The sequence below is a fragment of the Drosophila montana genome, unplaced genomic scaffold, assembly GCF_035044405.1.
Source record: "Drosophila montana isolate Dmon_TW-CO22-7 unplaced genomic scaffold, ASM3504440v1 contig_312_1, whole genome shotgun sequence".
NCBI lineage: Eukaryota > Metazoa > Arthropoda > Insecta > Diptera > Drosophilidae > Drosophila > Drosophila montana.
The window spans coordinates 956,397-970,408 of NW_026998009.1; the positions used below are offsets into that span (position 1 = coordinate 956,397).

Genomic DNA, 14,012 nt, shown 5'->3' on the forward strand with positions numbered 1-14,012 from the left:
GGCCCAACAACAAGGTGCAAAACTCTCAAGAGTGCAACACTTTGACATTGGCATGTCTGCCTGAGAACTCCGACAGGCAAACGACCTTGACTATGTTGTGTGTGCCTCATGTGTGTGTATTGTACATGTTGTGTCTATTTGCCACGCCAAGAAAATTGCCAAGTGGCATAGACGTCAATCTCTAGCTGATGTGAATACTACACAGTGAGATCGCGTGCTGCTACAGCACAATTTCAAATACAATTACAATTTCAAGGGTATGTCTATGTACGTATATACCCCACTGCCAACTCACCGCTTCCGTTTGTGTAAAATCGTTTACGTTTGTCTCGAAATTCCATTGGGCCGCCACATTGGCGGTGCACTCGAGCGAACCCTTCTGATCCGTTTCGACCAGCAAATTGCGTAACTTCTCCAGCTCCTGCTGATAGCGACGATCCTGTTGATAGCGCTGACGCTCCAGATAGCCCTGGTTGAGATTAAATCGATCCTGATTCGATAGATAGGGGTTCTCAAATCGATTGCGATTGTTAACCCCCACAAATTCCACATTGGGATTGTTATTGTAGTTATATTGATCGTTTCGATTGTTGTAGCTGGGATTCACTCCCGCGTAAGGTGCATTATTCTGATTAATATTGTTGGGCGGATCATTAAAATTGCCATAGTTGCGTTCGGTGCTGCTAGATGTTGGTCCATAATTGTGATTCGCATAACGATTATCTTGGCCACGACTGGGATTTTGATCCCCACTGAAGGGTGAATCATCGGCGCGATCACTAAAATTCAGTCGGGGTGTGGGATAGGCGTAACCCAGTCGCATGCGCTCATCATAGGTCTGACCATACTGCAAATGAGATCGTCAGAGTATGTTATTTAATTCAAGACTTACAAGCCTTACCCAGCGTTCTTCGGGAAAGGAAGTTAGTCAATCAGTTAGTCATTAGGTTTACATATACATATAAATAAAACTCACCCTAAAGTCGTCCAGTCCATCATCGCTATTGCTGCCGCTGCCTCCAGCCCCATCATCCATATAGGGCGGCCCAAAGCGCTGGCTACGATCGTGATCTGCTCTTAGCTGGGCGGGAGTTGTGGCCACATTGGGCGTGTAGCCATTGTAGAAGATCTCCGGCTGTGGTGTAGGCAAATTAAGTTGTGGATTAGCACGACTCAGGCTCCATAGCGTGGAGCATATAAAAAAAAGACAATTCCACATATTCGTTTATCATGCAACGAAATCTATATATTTAACACTCTCAAGGTCAGCGCGCACCGCTAATTAAATCTTTCACAAGCAATTTACAATTTTAATTACAGCTTTATGACATTATTTTTAACGCTCAAATAGGGCAAACGATCACAGGCTATATGAAGAAGCTGAACACGCAAAGAATCTAATGCATAGACAAAATTAAAAATTCAGGTTCGAGTAAGAGGGTTTTCGAAATGCTGTTTGGTTTTTACCGATCACTCGAGGAAGTATCTCGACTTTGAGAAACCGCACGGATAGAAGTGACTTTTGTTTGGGATTCTTAAATATTTTTTAAGATGTTTACTAATCACGCGAAGAACGCAAAAACTTTTCGGACTTATTTTTATTTTTAATATTTTTATTATATTTAAAAGAACTGATTTTTAAAATTTTCCTCAATCAGCACAGGTTATATAATGGTTATTCACATCAGATCTTTAAGAGAATATGATATTAGATTATGGTAAAAGAGCTTCACTTGAAGTGAACTTTCGAGGGAAGATCACAATATAATTTATGAGCTTCGCTTTTAATTCGCACAATATTTTATATTTTCACACATATTTTCATTTCAGGTCACTTTCCGTTTTTTAGAAATTTTCAGAGCCCGTCCACCCACGTAACGTCACGTAACGCGTCTAAAACTCTACTGACTTGAGTGTAAGAATTTTTTTCGAAATTACTTTGTGACTTTTTATAATTTTTATTTTTGTTTTTTGTTTGTGACTCGAAAATGAATTTAAATTTCAGCGAAGCGACGTCGCAGTTGCAATCAGCGTCGCAGTCGGCGGCGCTGTCGCCGCAACCCGCGATGTTTCTAAATGTTGTGTGAGATAAACGCAATTAGCATTGCGACTGACTGAGCGTTGACGTCGCTGTCGACGTTGTTGTTAACGACAACAACAACAACCATCAAATCAGCCATAAGCTTGGGAACAACAATGGGTAACAAGTGAGTATGTATGCATGTGTGAGTGTATGTAAGTTGTATGTAGATGTTTTTGCATGCATGTTTGCAATTATAAGGGAGGGTGAGGGTGCGATGTACGAGTATGCATGTACATGCGAGTACTAATCAGTCAAAAAAAGGTTTAACCGCATAATTATAGCGAGTGTGAGAAAGTGCTCAGGTTATAAAATGAATGAGTCGCTTATTTTGAGCGGCTGCCAATGCAATGCTCACTCAGTAGTTGGTGTAGATTGAGCAGCAATCGGTATATAGTACAAACCTTAATGTTCACACTTCTTTTGAATATACTATCTCTTTATATGGCTATTTAAACACTTTTCGCCAAATTAATAATACATTTACTGAAATTTTACAAAAAAAAACTGGCGCATAAAAAACTGGCGCCATTTTTCACACAAGTGTGACCGAATTACACTACATAAACAACACCAACCACAAAGAAGCTTCTGGGAAAGACAATTGCATTTATCGAGCATCGATAACCATTACCAATAGCATATCAATGGATTAATGTGACCAAGCTTCCCCATTGGCTTCAAGGAACATTTCGTCATGCACATTTACCTTTCTATTGACAATTGACGATAATATAAATCATAAAAGCATAACATAAAAAACAGCAAAGCATAAAATAACAAAATGCATTCAATTTATTGTTAAAAATTGTTTATACGTTCGCGGTCGCAGTCGCAGTCGTCGTTAACGTCGCGGTTAGTGACGCCAAAACCGCAGTCAGCGTCGCCGCATGCGTTTAACTGCAATGCTAATTGCCAGCACAGCACCCGCCCGAGGAATGTCACTCTTGACCTAGCCGCATGTAAACAAAGTCTTGACTCATCAAGCGTCGGGGCGGGGGGGTGTAATTAATGAATACAGCGAAGATCAATTGCGAAGATAAGGCGAGAAGAGAGTACTAAACATAAGTTGCTAACTGGAGGGGACACATGAGTAAGACTGATTGATGCCTTGATTGCCCCACTGGCATACAAATACATACCTATACAGGTAAGCTACACATGCATACATATGCATATATGAATCATAGTGTAATTAGTTCGGGATTGGGTTCGCTGCGTCTCACGTTTCCTTCTACGGATATGAGCTCATAAAAATGTGCGCTAGCTCTGAGTTGTGGTTTGGGCTAATGTATTTGAGGTCGAAAACAGATCTAAAAAAAGTAGTAAAGGGTATATGGCTGATATTGGTAACAGACAGGGGGGAATGTAGTCTCTTTAAGAGAACATGTAGTTCGGTTATTTCAAATTATCGATAACTCTCTCTGCAGCCCGGAAATCGATAAATACCCAAGCTGATTTACTGATACAAACATTTAAATTCCACCTTAGTGCCCAAAAAGTCAGAAGTGGCCGACCAGAACAGATCTGACTACAGGGTATCGCCTAGTCAAGCACATTCGCTAGAACACTTTTGTTATTTATTTTGGAGTACTCTAAGTCAAGGTCATGTCTAAAGTACTTCGTGTACTCTTATAAAGTATAAGCTCTAGAGTTCTAGAGACAACCCAATGCAACCGTGGGAAAATAATTATCATTAAGGTGTCTGTAACTAATTGAACTATGCATATGTATGAATAATCTTTAAACTAGCAATTTATTTTAACTATTTACTTTATTCTAAATATCAGCTGTCCGGGTAGTCATCATAATGGATTGCATTTTAATTATAGTCCCGCGCTTATGGGTTTTTTTTGTTTCACTTGTTTTTTAGATTCTTTCCGGTATTTCTGTCAGTTTTTTTTTATGCACAAAGCGTTTGCTGCTCTTAATGCACAAATTAATTGCATTATTTATAAGCTAAACTTAATTTACTTTCAAGTTAATTAAGTATATTCAAGTGAGGTACATATACATAAGTAAATCAAATGTTCTGAGTTATGTTAAAATCTTTCTAAAAAGCTTCGGATCTAATGTGGCCTGTTATGGAGACCACAAGATCTTTGGTTATCTATATCGTTTATCTAAAGATCTGATTTTAGTCGGACTGGATCTCTAGTTTTAAAGGAAAATAAGGTCTTAGGTAAATTTAAATTGGAAAACATTTAAATATCTGTAGAAATTTACTTTTATATTTTCTTAATTATAAATAGTTCATTTCGAAAGATAAATAGTTGGGGTAAAGAGAACTTGATGTTATGGCCAAGGTTTGCAGATTTTTATTAAGGCTTAGGTCATGGCTCGCGTCACAAGATCCGATCCGAGGTCAAACTCAAACACTTTCTTACTGCATACTTTTTCATCTCACCAAAACCAGGGCATACTTTTAGGCATACATTAATTTGGTAGCCAACCCACTTCCAAACCATTCTCACGATTTTGCTGTGTCAGCCAATCCTGCAGAGGCTTAAAATAGGTCAGGAGTCCATCCATGCTCAGTTCGCCAGTGCCCAGCAGCTGCTGCAGCACCTCTTTGTGGTGTAGCGACGAGCCCAAGGGCATGGCGTGCTTTAGCATGGATCCTATCTCACGCTGATCAGAAAGGTCGCACAGATCCAAAGGTTTATCTGCAGAGTCCTCCACATACTGACCGGTGCTGCTGCAGAAGTATTTATAGAGCTGAAACTGCAGCACGGTGCTGAAGAATTGGCTGTAAAGAAAAAACCCAAAATTAAACAAGATACTGTTAAGTCTTTCATAAATAGACCATTACGGTTCGAGCTTTTAAACGAATATTTTATTTATAAATAACTTTTGTATTAATAATTCGATTCTTATAAACAACCTCAAGATTCGTTGAAAATAACCCAGGCTGAATATTGATTTTTATCGATTGTCGAAATTCGGGTAGTTATCGATTAAATAAATTAAACAACTTCTTATCGTATAGCAGAAGAACTACAGAAATAGCGAAGGAAGTAGGGAAAAATATTGGATCTAGTTAATATTGACCAACTAAAGGAAAAGTCTCCTAGCCTTTCCAATTGATTGTCATAAATAACCTCAAGAATCGTTAAAAATAACCTATGCTGAATATTGATTTTTATCGATATTCGAAATTCAGAGTGTTATCGATTTATTAAAATAAACAAGTTCTGATCGTATAGCAGAAGAACTAGAGAAATAGCGAAGGAAGTCAAGAAAAATATGGGAAGACCAACTAAACGAAAAGTCCCCTACCCTTCCCAATAGTTGCACCTACCTGGTATATTGATCATCCACCTCCAACAGCAGCTTGGCGGGCACATCGAAGTGTTCGTTGGTGCGTCTGCGCGGCGGCGCAGCGCCTGTATATCGCTCCGTGAGCCGCCAATAGGCTTCATTGTCGTCCGCCTTGATGTGGCCGCTGAGCACCTCCACCCGATAGCGATCCAGCACATAGAAAACGGGTAGTAGAAAAACCACACGCAAACCCTGCAAATACAGTCGATTCAGGCGAGCAGGCAGGCCGCTCCACTCCGCATCCCGCAGCAGGCCTAGCTTGCGCAGATAGCGCGGGGAAGCGGCGGCCAGAGCGAAAGATTTGCCCAGCGCATCCCGAAAATTGGGAAACGGCTCTTCGCGCAACAGCGTCGGTTGCGCTGCGGAGGCACGGAAATAATGCAGCTCAAACTGTGCCTCAAACATATTGAAAAAGCGCTCCTCATCGGCTAGCGGGCAGTAGCTGAAGTTATTCGTGGACAGCGTGTGAAATCGCCACGCCTTGTGCCAGCAGCTGTCCTCGTTGTGGCTGGCCACAGGCTCTGCGTAGGTCCAAAGGGAACTAAAAGGAGAAAGCATATTTTGAAGCGTCAGCTGTTCAGTTTTGCTAAATAAGGGTATAATTCGGCCGATTTCGACATACTCACTTTTAAAGACTGAACTAAAACACAACAGAACCAACTGGTTCTATTTGACTTTATGAAAATCGCATAGAAGAGCGATGACCATTTTAAAACAAATACGTTATGGAAGCTTTAACAATAATTATATGAAGTTGGTCTTCGAATTAGTTATCTTGCCTATTATAATTTTTTTTTTATGGGGCGTGAAACAAATTGAAGGCGATATTATTAGAGTATATATTATTGGCTTGCAGAACTGAGTCTATGTAACTATTTCTAGGCAAAAAAGTGTCTCAAACTTTTCGGAGTCGAGCAATATCATAACCTGTAATTGGGGCTCTATTAAAAAAAAGCAACTCTACAGATGTCTTAAACAAACTCCTTATCTATTGGCAATTACTATATATATTCTACATTCTACATATTCTATATCATATATCTTCATATCTTGCTTTTCGTATTAATCTACCTCTGTCAGAGTTTAAGTTGGTGTAAGCTAATCCACTTACCTTTCCAATTGAGTCAGACCCAACCCACGATAATACTCCGCGACATTCCAGAAAACGCGCTGTGTGGTGCTCAGACCACGTCGCTGCAATGCGTCCGTGATATTGGGCAAACCAGCTTCTGGTGAGGGTATGTCCACAAACCAATCGGCGCGTGCCCTTCTGTAGGCATTGCCCAGAAAAACCTCCGCCAAATGCTGTGGATACGCACGTCCATGCGGCACCAGCTGCTGTCCATGCATCTTCCTCAACGAACCACGCACATGTGCATGGAATTGCAGGAAAAGTGGTTCTAGCGCGGACATTAATTCGTTCAGCAGACCCATCGCCTGCTGCCCGCTTAGCTCCAGCTGGTGGAACCAATAATCCTGAGCTTGATTAAAGCCATTCGCCTTGGCTGTCTTCTTGTACAGCTCCATAAAGTGGACGAACTGCTGGCGTGTGGCCAGGCCCGTGCAGCGGCGCCACTCCAGCCAGTAGTACTCAATCTCCTCCAGGTTCCGACTCTGCTGCACCACCCGCTGCACATCCGGTATGAGCCGCAGAGTGCAGTTATGTGGTTGCCCATAGGCGCACAGCTGGACATTCTCATAGCTGTCGCTCATGTTGGCGGCCAGCTCATATATCTGAACCACCTCCGCACCACTGAGTGCCTCATAGCCCAGCTGTGGCACGCGCTGCAGTTGACGCCGCTGCAGTGCATCGCCCAAGCGCAAACGCTTGAACTTGGCCACGCGCGTGCTGATGCTTCTCAGGTAGTTGAGCAGTTTTTCGTGGGCCAACTCGGCCTGCAGCAGCGCAATCAGGTCGTTGGGTCCATGCAGCTCATTTTGTAAGAAAGCCAACTGTTCCTGATCGTACATAATGGATAGCTGCTGGTTCACATCGCTTAAAAAGGCAGCCAAACTGGGATCAGGCAAGGGATTAGCCTGGTTTAAAGCCAGGCAAAGCTAGAAATAAGTGAGAGATTTGGACGGACTTACGATCAGACAAAAGGGAAAGGGAACAACAATCTCGCAGTGAAACGGGGGAAATATAATCCGCCCTTAAGCTCATTGGACATAAATTCATAATCTAATACAATTATAATCAAGCAGTTTTAAACAATGGAAAATGTGTGCTTCCATCTTTAAAAATACTTATATCTCTACTAGTTTACATCTCTAGAGATTCTCTATTTCCTAACTAATAAAAAATCCTGGCATGTTTCTTACTTTTACCTCCTCCAGGGAATTTTTTTCAATAAAAATATTCCATTCCAAATGATGCACAGGCGGTATGGAAAAAAATAAAACAGAACTCTTCTCTATAAGCCAGACATTTTTACATTTTTCATCAATTTAAAGGCTTTCTTGTTTTCAGTATTATTTAAGGGCGAGACCTACAGAAGGCCTTTCAGCCAATTTATATATGTAATAGGTTGTAGGTTGTTTGGCCAAGGTTGCCAACCAATTTTTAATCAAAACTACTTAGTTTGCGTCCGAGACCCATTTAATATGAGCACCTATTCTTAAACTAATACAAATCAAATTTATAAAGACATATAACAACCCAAGACCACGAACACAATCTTAAGGCAGGGGTCAGGCTCGACCGTAAACCAATCCAACCACATTTACTTACTAGGATGAGCAGACATTGGAGCATTATTTCACACTTTCCGTAATTTCGCCCACTTTCGTATTCGCTCGTTTTTTTTTAAATTCTCAACACGTAGTCGTAATTTGAACACTTGAAATAACGTTCTGCACAAGCGCAGCTCTTGTAGGCAACTGAAAAAACGGTTAGAGCCCATGGTCAACATGGTGGGACCATTGACCACACTTGGCCACAATTTGTAATTATAATGTGCTCCACTTAACAAGTACAACAATAAATAGCAACGGGTTTTGATTTTTAAATGGCTTTTAATACTGCACATTATCAAAGCTACGACGAACTTGTTGTTGGAGCAAAAGAACTTTAGAAATTGCTGGGAGACACGCGCACTTAGGTGGACACACATTCTGTGGAAAGAGAAGAATATTGTTTAATATTGAGCGAATGGCTTAGCTATATAGAAGTCCGAGCTACGTACTATCGGACGCTGACCAGCCGATGGGCACATTGTTCTTAATATTCTCCGCCTCCAGCCAGACGCGTAGGGGCTCAAAATATTCGGCTATGGCTTTGCCGGTCATGATGCGCTCTCCGTTGAAGGCCTCCAGTGCATCGGGCCAGGGCTTGGAGGCGCCCAGCGAGAGCATGTTACTGTTGATAAACAAGGTAATATAAGAAAAGTTTTGGGCTTTAAATTTCTTGTAGTTCTCACTGAAAAGCAGCGCCAGCAGCTGCGCTGCCATAAATATCGCAGTTATCCAAAGGTAGATCCGGATTGTTGGCATCATACTGGCCCGCCTTGATGCAAGCGGACTTGTAGAATTGGAATTGAATGATGAACGAGACCAGATATCTGTTATTCAAGAAAGACTCAATTAAAGAAAGACCTTAATTCATCCAAAGGAGCACTTGCCTTAGATACTCCACATCGGCGGAAACATGATACTTGGCAGGCGCATCAAAGTCCTTCTCGCTGCGCACCACTGGCGGTTCAATGCCAGAGTACTCCTCACGCAGCTTCCAGAATGCACAATTCCAGTTGGATTTGTCCACTTGACCGCGGAAGAGCGACCAACGGTATTTGTCCATTGTGAAAGCAAACGGAAGGAAGACAATCTTATCGAGCGCTGTCAGAAAGAGCTGATTAATGCGCGCCTCCTCATCAAGTACAAAGTTCTTGAGCAGGCCAATCTTTTCTAGATGCTTGGGCGTGGACACCGACAGGGAGAGAACATCGCCAACAGCCTCATGGAAACCAGGATTAGCGCCAGTGCGGTAAACAAATGGCAAATGCTGGTATTGCAGGAAGTATTGGATATGTCCCAGCTCATGGTGCACGGTGAACAGCTGGCTCTGGGTCACCTGGGTGCATTGCTTAATGCGCACATCATTTTGCAGATAGAAATCCCAGGCGCTGGCATGGCAGACCAAATCTCGGCCATCTGTGGGCTTCTCAATGATCGACTTGTCCCAGAATTCTCTGTAAACGGAACAGAGCATTCAATTTGCATACGTATCAAAAGTGAAGGTCGTCGTCAACTTACTGTGGCAACTTGGTCAGATTCATGGAGGTAAAGAAATCATCGCCCATTTGGAACATTTTCAATGGGGTATAGCCCTGATTGACCATCTCGGTGGAGACATCAACCAGCGGCTTTTCCGGGAACGGTGAGACAAGATCCGCAATCTCGGACCACTGTTGTGCCCACATATTGCCCAGCAGATGCATGGGCAGCGGACCCTTCTCAGACACCACCTCATCGCCATAATGTTTCCTTAAACGATAACGCACATAGCCATGGATTTGCTCATAGAGCGGACGAATTTCGGCAAAGATATCTTCCAGCTGCTGCTCGAACGTGGCATCCTCGTATTCATCCAGCCAGACCTCAGCGCCCGACGTGAAGTCTATCAAGAATTAAATTTAATTAGTGTAAGAATTAACGATAAATTAAAATACGATAGAGAATAGATTTAAGGAATAGATTAAGAAAAAAAGGATATAATTCATTAGATTAGGGTAGACAATATAGACAATAAGGAAGAAATAAAGTAAATATTGAGCATGTGTACAACATTAGGATAAATAAGAATGCCGTAGTCGAGAGAGCCCGACTGGGGATACCCAGGGAAAATAAGCTTGAAGATGGATTGGTGCAGCAATGATACTTACTATTCAGCTTGGCCGCCTTGGTATTCAGCTCTACGTAACGCTCAAATTGGGGTCGGACCGCAGTGCCGGCCTTATCATAGAACTGTGTCCAATAGTACTTGAGTTCCTCGTGATCGCGACTCTTGGTGATGACCTCTTCGATTTCTGGTTCGAGTGCCAAATCACATTTGCTACTATTCTTGTAATCGCACACCTTGACTTTCGCAAAATTGGATTCCATGGCGGAGACCGTCTCCAGGAACTCGGCATAGTCTGCCTCGGGCAGAGCGGCATAGCCCAGTTTGGAGAGCGCCTTGAATTGACGTTTCAGGTCGTCGCTCTGATAGCTCCGCCAATTGAATTTCTGTATATCGACGGACACCTCCTTCATGAACTTGGCCAATTCGGCGGATACCTCGTTCTTCTTCTTCTCGTTCTCATCATTGATATTGGAGCCGTAGGCCCAGGAGGCCTCCGTTTCGACATTGGTGCGCTTGGCCAGCTCCTTGTTTAGGTTCTCCAAATACTCCTTGGCCTGTATCTCCTCCTTGACCAGGGCTTGCGTTAGCTGCAAATATTTTTGTTTTTTAATAATACTAATTTTGTGGCAGTGTTGGTAAACGTACCGCCAGCGTAGCCAACAGGGCTACCAACAGCAGCTTCATATTTCCAAAATTCTTCGCTGCAAGTAGAAAGCACAATTTTTTTCGAATTTAGATCAGGCCATTAATTTATTTGAATTGAGAGAACCCACACGGCTGACGCTGATCATGTGTCTATAGCCGATGCGATTGTCTATCTTATATTTTTGGGACGAGGGGGGGCGGCGGGGGTAGAAGAAGAAAGTGTCTCAGCTTAATTGATTAAGACGTCGCATACTTTTGACCCTGACCCCGGCCAGCCTATATGTGTATGTCGAGTAAAAAATATTGTTTATGTTTTTGCCTGCACCGAACTTATCTATTTCGTTAGCTCTGTAAAGCTTCTAAAAAAATACTAATAATGTATTTAAGTTTTGTATTCAGAAATTTCAATATTTATTACATAGTTTCAGAAATATCAACCATCGTGTCGGTGATTTCCCATTACTTTCCCAATACTATCTCTTTATCCTATCTACTTAGCACTCTGTATATCTAGCATACAGTTCTTTACTTTATTAACAATCTTCTTACTTTCTTTTCTCCTATTTATGGTATATTCTTAAAAAATATAGCAAATTAAGATTATTTTTAATTTTACTTAAGAACACTTTTTCCTACTTACACCCTTCTTCCTAGATGTAGGCTCTAATAGCGTCACTGACAAAATTAGCTGTGAAAAGGGGCACAGCTGGCCGGACTGGCAAATAAAACACCTCCATCGGTCGGTGATGCTATTAGAAATTTGTGTTTTCTAACTAGGCTTTTAGCATTTAATTTTCATAATTGTATATATAATGTATTGAATAATTAGGAAGACACTCGTTTTGTCGAAAACTTATAAATAAATAAATAAATAAAAAAAAACATGTGACCGGTTTTACCTTTCTCTGGCATGGATTCTTTTATTCTCTAATTGAATAGACGGCTATTAAAGAGCACTTTTGCAGTAGTTGCACAATCATCTATTGTTGATATTTCTGGTTAATACTGGGTGATAATTTCTAGATAAGCAGCTAATACATTGCGCAATTATAGTCTAGTATTTTTGCCGATAAGATTTTCTCTGTGAAAGCGTGTGGCTAATTTCAAGTTATTGTTATCTGTGCTCTTTGAATTAGTGATAGAAATCAAATTGATTCAATTATTTCAAAAATAAGAAAGCAGAAATAATGGCTGATATTGGGGAATAAATTGATTCAGCTTGTATCCACAATTATTTCAAAAATAAGAAAGCAGAATTGATGGCAAATATTTATTTTTACCTCGTTTTGTGCTTTATTTAAATAAATAAACAAAACAAATACTCGTTTGGCCAGCTGGAAAGTATTAAAATTTTAATTATAGAAATATATTATTGAGTTGCAATAAAAATAAATCCTAAATTGTTAACTCAATAACTAAATTTGATTAGTTTTTTAGGGCTTTTGCCATTTTCATGATTATTACATAAGTTTAAATGCACAACTGGCATAAATTGTATTTCTAATATTATTGAGGCGAAACAACAAAAACGAAAAAGAAATAAAAGAAAAAAGTTGGGAAGCTTATATAGCAAGTATTGTCCGGTTTTGTGCGGTCAAAGTGCTTGTAATTAAATCAGTTTAAATAATTGTTTACATTGAGCTTTGAAATGTCGATCGGACGTAAATTGAACTTTCGCACATGTTAGCTTCAGCCAGCATTTTCCAAGCAGAGTAAGTGCATTTTCCGAAAAGTATAAGGAAAATCAATTTTCACCAACGTTTTTTACATACTATCCTTTTAGTTTATCAACACTCCATCAAAGTGTTGACTAAGCATAAAAGATAATTATTTTACAAAATGCATTTACCCAGTTATAATCTCTATCAATCAGTCAATCAATCAACCAGTCAGTCATAAATAAATATACATTGATAATCGGGCGAGTCAAACGGTCAACAAAGTTTCCAGGAAAATTACAGATGTTTACACATTGTTGAATGTTTTGATAAAACTATTTGAAGTACATCAACTTTAAATATTTGATTAACACTCAACTAGACAAGACGACGGATCTCTCTGTGTCAGCATACACATGCATATATATCATATACAAACATATATATCTATATGGAAGCATCATAAACAGACGCTGATAAGCTATTCCGACTACCGGTCGGGTCTTTAAACTATTTATGAAAGGGCGATATTGCTGGAAAATGTAGATAAGATTCCAAGCGGATTACGATGGAAAGTGAAATAGCTAAAACAAATTGTTGCTACAAGTATTATCTATAGATTATACGTATTTATAGGTGTACATAAAATAATGGCTTAGTAATTAAAAAAAAAAACGAATGTCAAGTCATTTAAGCGAAACACAAGCAATAAATAATTTAAACAGTTTAACTAAAAACAAATTAATTAAGTCTAAAATTGATTAAAGCCAGTGCAACGACTCATTTCAAGTTCTTAAAGCAAAACAAAAGCGACAAACTTGTTTCGACACGCCGAAAGCTTAATACCCTTGCAAAGAAATATCATATGAACGTATATACTTAACAGTTTTTATCTATATCTATATATATGTATATAGTAGTCTAATTTAGATAGGAAAGCATGCTAAAGCTATTAAGTGCCCAGTTTAGCTTATATATCTAGTAGATCAACCAATTTTCTCATAAAGTTCTTAACCTATATCATATTGTAGTTCGATCTGGCAAAGTCTGACAGATTATTGAGAGACGAATTTACACAGAAACAAACTTGACTCGTCAAGAATATATGGACTGGCTAGGGTCTTCTTTTCCGTGTTCAACTTACAATACCCTACAATATAAAACCAGAAGAACAACAAACAGAAACTTACGTATAAATGATAAATTCCGATTATAGAGCCGATCGAACCGCAACGAACTTGAACGTCTCGCACGCGAATCGAAACTGAAAATGTTTGAATGCCAGTGCGTGAGTTTTATAGAGGTTCGGTGTTCGAGGTTCTCGATCTCTCGGGCTCTTGGTCGGGCGATATGGAGAGGCTAGCGGGACGTGACCAGCGTCTAATCGTTGCTCGCGTTGACGCAGTCGCAGTGAGACCGACTCCAGCTGTCAGATAAAATAATAAAATCCGATTGAATGGTTATTTAT

At 40.3% G+C, this 14,012-nt stretch overlaps 3 protein-coding genes across 4 annotated transcripts in view; all 3 read right to left on the bottom strand.

Annotated features, from left to right (window-relative positions):
• The window catches only part of Ance-3, a 67,784-nt gene extending 65,145 nt beyond the window's left edge, over positions 1–2,639 (bottom strand). Inside the window, exons 1-3 of one of the 2 annotated variants that reach the window (XM_064686001.1) lie at positions 2,485–2,639; positions 977–1,135; positions 296–847 (exon numbers count right to left, since the gene is read on the bottom strand). In XM_064686001.1, the coding sequence (XP_064542071.1) occupies positions 296–847; positions 977–1,036 (612 nt within the window). In that variant the 5' untranslated portion in view covers positions 1,037–1,135; positions 2,485–2,639. Of the gene's footprint in view, positions 1–295; positions 848–976; positions 1,581–2,484 lie in introns of those variants that run through there. The other variant, XM_064686000.1, reaches the window with a different exon arrangement.
• Positions 2,640–4,233: 1,594 nt separating this feature from the next.
• On the bottom strand, positions 4,234–8,156 carry Ance-2. Its single transcript, XM_064686027.1, has 4 exons — positions 8,133–8,156; positions 6,513–7,459; positions 5,382–5,942; positions 4,234–4,829 (listed from the first exon to the last, which is right to left on the bottom strand). Exons 1-4 carry the CDS (start codon positions 8,154–8,156, stop codon positions 4,517–4,519), a joined length of 1,845 nt encoding a protein of 614 aa, XP_064542097.1. The 3' UTR covers positions 4,234–4,516.
• Positions 8,157–8,396: 240 nt separating this feature from the next.
• Ance (Angiotensin converting enzyme) lies at positions 8,397–13,837 on the bottom strand. The gene is made up of 8 exons (XM_064686021.1): positions 13,735–13,837; positions 10,887–10,942; positions 10,282–10,828; positions 9,653–10,016; positions 9,022–9,588; positions 8,821–8,961; positions 8,587–8,759; positions 8,397–8,515 (listed from the first exon to the last, which is right to left on the bottom strand). The coding sequence occupies exons 2-8, from the start codon at positions 10,923–10,925 to the stop codon at positions 8,499–8,501; spliced, it is 1,848 nt and encodes a 615-aa protein (XP_064542091.1). The 5' UTR covers positions 10,926–10,942; positions 13,735–13,837; the 3' UTR covers positions 8,397–8,498.
• Positions 13,838–14,012: the final 175 nt, after the last annotated feature.